The 5919-nt window shown below is 42.4% G+C and overlaps 1 protein-coding gene across 1 annotated transcript in view; it reads left to right on the top strand.

Annotated features, from left to right (window-relative positions):
* Positions 1 to 1997: 1997 nt before the first annotated feature.
* Positions 1998 to 5919, top strand: part of LOC138366971 (uncharacterized) — a 4800-nt gene continuing 878 nt past the window's right edge. Inside the window, exons 1-2 of the mRNA XM_069328380.1 lie at positions 1998 to 2094; positions 4907 to 5919. The exon at positions 4907 to 5919 is cut by the window's right edge and continues 878 nt beyond it. Coding sequence (XP_069184481.1) covers positions 2041 to 2094; positions 4907 to 5919 — 1067 coding nt within the window. The 5' untranslated portion in view covers positions 1998 to 2040. The remainder of the gene's footprint in view (positions 2095 to 4906) is intronic.

Here is a 5919-nt window from a genome sequence, read left to right as displayed (position 1 = left end):
ATTCTTTTCTTTACCTTTGTCATTCTTTATATTCCTTTCTAATTTACGTATTACATATTGTTAGTTTTGTTTTTCGGGGCCAGACCCAGCTGCTGACGTGCCGGCTGACGTGGTCCATGCCGATGATCCAGCAGCTGATGGCCCAGCTGGTAGTGTTACGGCCGCTGATCGAGGCCCAGCCGCTGGTGTTCCGGCTGAAGAGTTTCCAGCCGATGACCCAGCAGCCGCGGCTCCAGAAGGAGGTATCCAGCCGAGGTTGTCCCAGCTGCTGAAGTTGATATCTAGCGGTGTCCAACCGAAGATGCTGCAGCTGCAATGGTCCAGCTGCCAAGGCTCCAGTTGGCGAGTCCCAGCCGAGGATTTTCACGGGAGAAGAAGGGAAGATCGCATTTTCTCTCCATTCTTAATAATAATTTCTTTACAGTTCTAATTCGTCTTGTTTGAGTGTAAGTGGTTTCGCAGTTCGATGCCCACTTAACATCCTCTTACCTTGGCCTGTTGCATTATTTAGTATACCCGCTGCATAGCAATATGGACATCGCTTCACTCTACGCAGTCATTTGGGGACACCTGCAGTCCACTGTCTGCTCTGTGTTTTAACATTGACTTATAATTTGTCTTGTTATTAATAATTGCCGTACTGGAGCCTACTAACTACTAGACGCTGACATTCACTATTTCTCTTCGTTTCCCGGTGAGGAGGCGTCTGATTGTTCCAGGAGTTAGCACTTATTGTATCTGGCAGTACCATCACTAGGCTTCTATGCTACTCCCCACTCAGTTATGCTTGGGACTTCATTCAATTCTCCCATTCCTGCCTTTCGCTACAAGTGTCGCATCCAGTCATCCCCACCCTTGCAGCCTAAGTTGCCAGCAGTACACTTAGGGGTGGGTTCCCCGCAACTGTGCCTTTGCCTTTCACGTTACCACTGCACGCCAGCTTCTGCCCACCCTTACTGCTTTTATTACTTCCAGATCCACGATAGAACGCGCACAAGGAAAACCATTGATGATCGAGGAACACGCGGTGGGGCCCGAAAGGCAGACCACTGCTCTCATGCCCGCCGTGAGAGGTATCCTGGGAGGCGACCTACATGCTTCTAAGCTGCCACCTCCGCTCCACATCCGTGGGGCTTGTTACGTACTCCTAGCAGAATACGTATATAAATTTAAAATAAATATTATTTTATTTTGTCATTGCATGTATATGTACACACATTGTGTTTTGGGTAAATTGTCGTGTGGTGTGGCAGCGTCAGTGGACAGGAGAGCGGTTGTCTCTGCACACGTCTATTACTTGATTGATACGGGAAAGCTGGACCTGTTCAGTTTGAGAGTTCCAGATGTCACTTTTATTTAGTTAGGAAATGCTTTATATATTGTAATTAAACAGGTGTCATTGTACTTATATATTTTGTAAGTAACTATTATATGTAACTTGCAGTCTTATGTGTTTTGAGAACAAGTGGTTGTTCAATTAGTTTATAATATTAAAAAGTCCTTAGTTTCCATCCCTCATCCTGGGATGAGGCAGACGGGAGGTGAGAATGTGGGTGGCGACAGAGCGAGAGTTCAGTAGCTTCGGGGAACTAGGAGGAGTAACAAGTGGGAGATAAGTCTGTTATTATTCATTTGTTGCCATAATTACTATTATATATATTGTGCCATGACTATACAATCATATTCTATAAGTTAACTTTACCATCTGTGTTTTTATATTATACTGTTTTGAATATATAGCTATCATATTGTGTATCTATTCTTCAGTCCTAAACGAAGATTGTTAATTATGTGCTCATTACCTATTAAGGGGTTATACTGGTGATTCGCTATTGAGAACAGCAGTTGTGTCGTATCCCTAGACTTATTAAAATTTGGCTGCTGTAGGATCACGAGCCGTAACGTACGATAGGTAACAAAGAGTTATGGGGGCCTGTGCCGGGAAATATTGTCCCACTTAACTTAACTATGCTAATCTAACCTTGCCTTCCTAGGTACCAGTGTGTCAAGTGTCTCTGTGTGTTTCTTAAGAACTATTCCATGTGCCAAGCAAGCCTTCCTGTGTGTCAAGTAACAACGTTTCACGATTTTGAGGTAAGTCATCCTATATATTTTGTTTGTGCAGTGAGGCCAAGCGAATTTTCAGTGTGGTGACAATTTTACAGTGAAGTGTAGTGCAGTGCCATTATTTTAATTATTTTTGTGAATCAAGTGCCAAGTGTTAGTAACGATGGAGGAGAAAGTTGCAGCGTTGGTGGCTCACCCAGACTTTGAAGGGATTCAGAACCTTAAAAAGACTGAGTTAATACAAATGGCAAATCAGTTGGATTTGACCGCCAGCAATAGAATGGTTAAAGCCCAAATATTGAAAGTCATTGTGACGCATTTTGTTGAGAATGGGGATTTAGAGGAAGAAATTCTAGAGGAGTTAAGAGAGGAGTCAAGTGATCAGATGACGTTAAAGCGTCTTGAGTTAGAAGCTCGCCAATTAGAGCTTGAAGCTCAAAAAGAACAGAAAATATTAGAGGCTGAAGCTCAGCAGAGGGAGCTTGAGACTAGGCGTTTAGAAATTGCGGCACAAAACCAGAGAGGTTTAATTGAGTTGCAACTTGAAGCCACAAAGAAGCAACAATTAGAGATTCAACAACAAATGGCTGACACTAACTTCAGGCTTGAATCACAGCGTATGGCAGCTGGGCATGGAAATACTAGTAATGTTTCAACAAATAGTGATAATAATCCCATCAGGATGAATAAGTATATAGAGTTGCCCAAGTTCAATGAGGAAGATCCTGAGGTTTTCTTTGCACATTTTTATAAAATTGCCATCAGTATGAACTGGCCAAGGGATCAGTGGGTAGCCATTATGCAGTCTCAATTCAAGGGGCGTAGTCAGGAGGTTTTCACATCCCTACCTGACTCTCATAGTTTTGATTATGATTTTGTAAAGAAAAGCATCTTAAATGCTTATCAACTAAATCCAGAGGCACACAGGCAAAGGTTCAGAAATCTAAGGAGGACAAGTGATCAGACAATAGCAGATTTTACTCGTCAGAAGACGAAATTTTGTAACAGATGGTTAAAGTCACTTCCAGTCACTGATTTTGATGCTTTAAAGAATCTTCTTATAATGGAAGAAGTATTGTCATGTCTCCCAGACCAGTTGTCTACTTTTATGGCAGAACAAAAGAATGTAACAGACATTGATGAGCTGTCAAAGCTCGCGGATGAGCATGAGTTGTTGACTAAGGCCCCGTTTACGGCCACTTCACCTAAGTCTAGTCGTAGAGTAAATTATAATGCTCACCGAACTCCTTATCAGAATCCATCCAGTCCTAGTACTCCAGTTACTCCCATGAGCTCTCCTCTTACAAAACCTAACCCTGCTACTTCATTGTCAGGAATGTCAAATAATAATAAGGTTATTTCTAAACCTACAGTTGGTTCTACCAGTGTGTCCACTGTAAGGTCCTGTTCCCATTGTAAGAGAAAAGGCCATGGAATTCATTCATGTTTTATATTGCACCCTGAGTTACGACCAACTGGTCTCATTTATTGCAGAGGTGTGCAAAATAAACTTACTAATAAACATGTAACTGTAAACCCCAATTGGGTGAAACAGTATTCACCATATATGTCTTCAGGTGAAGTCTTGTGTATTAATGGGAAGTGGAAGCCAGTGGTTATTCTTCGTGATACAGGTGCTTCCCAAACCATAATTTCATCCAGTATTCTTTCTGATGTTGAAAAGAGAGATACTGGAAAGTTTGTTGTTCTTCAGAGTGTTGCAGGATGTAAAACTGTACCTCTAATAGACATTAATTTCAGATCCACCATTACACCACGTTTATGCACTGTGGGTGTTAGTACACAGTTGCCCATCCCAGGTGTGGATGTTATATTGGGTAATGATGTGGCCATAAATCATGTTGTGGGTGAGAATGATCCCCGTTTGTGTAAACAGCCAGTTGCAGACCATGTTTATTCTGCCTGTGCTGAAGTTAGTTCTATGAATGAACCTGTTGTAGAAGATGGTTTTGTCCCTTCTACCTGTGCTGATGTCAGTACTCTTATAAATCCAGTTGTCAGTTCTGATGTTGTTACTCAAGCATTTGTTCCAGTAACCAGTACCCCTTCAGTGGAGAAGTGGGATGTGGTTGTTCCAGATTCCTGTGTGGCCGATTTAGTTGTTGAGAGTAAGCCTGATACTATGACTCTGCTTTATTCCAATAAATTGGGAAAGGATGTCCATGTACCATTGTCTTGCCCGCTCACTACGAACGTTGTGCCAGGAGTTGAGAGAAACTTAAAAGCCACGACTCTGTATTCCAGCCAAGTGAATGGTTTAGGACAAGATGTCGGGTTGGCAGAAGTATTCCCGTTCACTCCAAGTTTAGAATCAGTTGTCGAGAGTAAGTCCGTTGTAGAGGCCCCGCCTCACCCTAGTCAAGGTGATATAATAGGGGAGGAGGTCAAACTACCTGTTACTTGCCCGCTCGCTTCAGATTCCCTTCATTTATGTGCTTTGAGTAGAACTGACCCTAAGATTTCAGAGAGAAGCAAGGAGACAGTCTGTACTGTAGATCCAGTTTTGGAGAGTGTGGGAAAGCAGCCAGAGGATCAGCTTCTGTTGAGTAGATGGAGACCCATTGAGCCTCCCTCTTCAGTTGTCTGTGAGGATGTGACCCAGCTTGGTAGTGATATTATTGATTGTGAGCAGACAGTACTCCAAGCAGCTCCAGAAGTCATGGGAGGAAATTTTGGTAAAATCATTAAGAGTGGTAAAGCAGCAATTGGATCTAAGTTGAGGAGTTGTGATTCTTATTCTATGTGGAGTAAGTATTTCTCATTGTGTACATTGAGTCAGAGTGTGTGTAGGATGTTGAAATCTACTTTTATTCTGCAGGAGCCATTTTCTTGTGAAGTAATGGACTGTGGGACATCTTTGTCAAGCCTTGTGGTGGAGCAGAGAGAGTTTACTCAAGTAGGTTGTGCATCCAGTTCTGAGGAAGTGGTGAGTTATGCTAGAGCAGTGTCTCTATATTCAGATCCAGGTAATTTTGATGCACGAGTGATAAAAGTGTATGTTCCACTCAAGTGTGGTGATTTTCAGAGTCATATTGGAGTTGACTTTCAGAGTCATATTGTGGGTGAAGGATTAAATCATACTGGGGAGCAGATGTTTGAGGCTCCAGGTGTGCAATTCAAGTTGGAGGATAAGGTTATCCTACCTAGAGTTAATCATTGTGAAGGGTTTCAGATTGTCCTTGGGCGTTTCCCAGGTAATCTGCTGTTCATCTTCAAGATGTTAAGACCCTTAAACCTCTTGGTTGATTGGTTGTCATCAGACGTAAATCACTTGGGAAGTGATGGTGAAGGTTGTAACGTTTTCGGCATGTTTTATTTAGTCTCTTGGAAGACTAGACGGTTGATGAATGTGGGTGTTGTGTTCAAGTTCACCATCAGAGGGTGTGAACTTGTCTTGAGAGTTATGATTGAGATATGGTGCCTAGGCATATACCTGTTTTCTTTCACTGATCGTTATGACAGAGTTATGAGGAAATTGATTTCTGTGTTCCTTATGGATCATCTGAGTCAGTTCAATCAGGTAGTCTTTGCACTAATCTTGGGTTGTATTTCTTGGTTGGAAGGTCACAGGTTTGATAAGTCGGTGTCTTGTGTTTCGGAAGGTTCTATGAATGGGAAAGTCTTATGCATAATTGTGAGGTTTAATGCTACTTTCTCTAATTTTAGTATCCATTGGGCGAGAGTATGTGTTCCACAGAGGATCAAGAGTGATGATGAGCAGATGTCTGTGTCAGAGCATACCCAGGAGAAGTCCCAACTCAACTCAACATACAGCCTGCTTCAATTAAGCAGTTCAGCTCCAGAAAAAGGGAGTAATGGAAAGTGGAGGCT

Source organism: Procambarus clarkii, chromosome 21, assembly GCF_040958095.1.
Source record: "Procambarus clarkii isolate CNS0578487 chromosome 21, FALCON_Pclarkii_2.0, whole genome shotgun sequence".
Classification (NCBI taxonomy): domain Eukaryota; kingdom Metazoa; phylum Arthropoda; class Malacostraca; order Decapoda; family Cambaridae; genus Procambarus; species Procambarus clarkii.
This window is presented reverse-complemented; position numbering and strand designations above follow the sequence as displayed.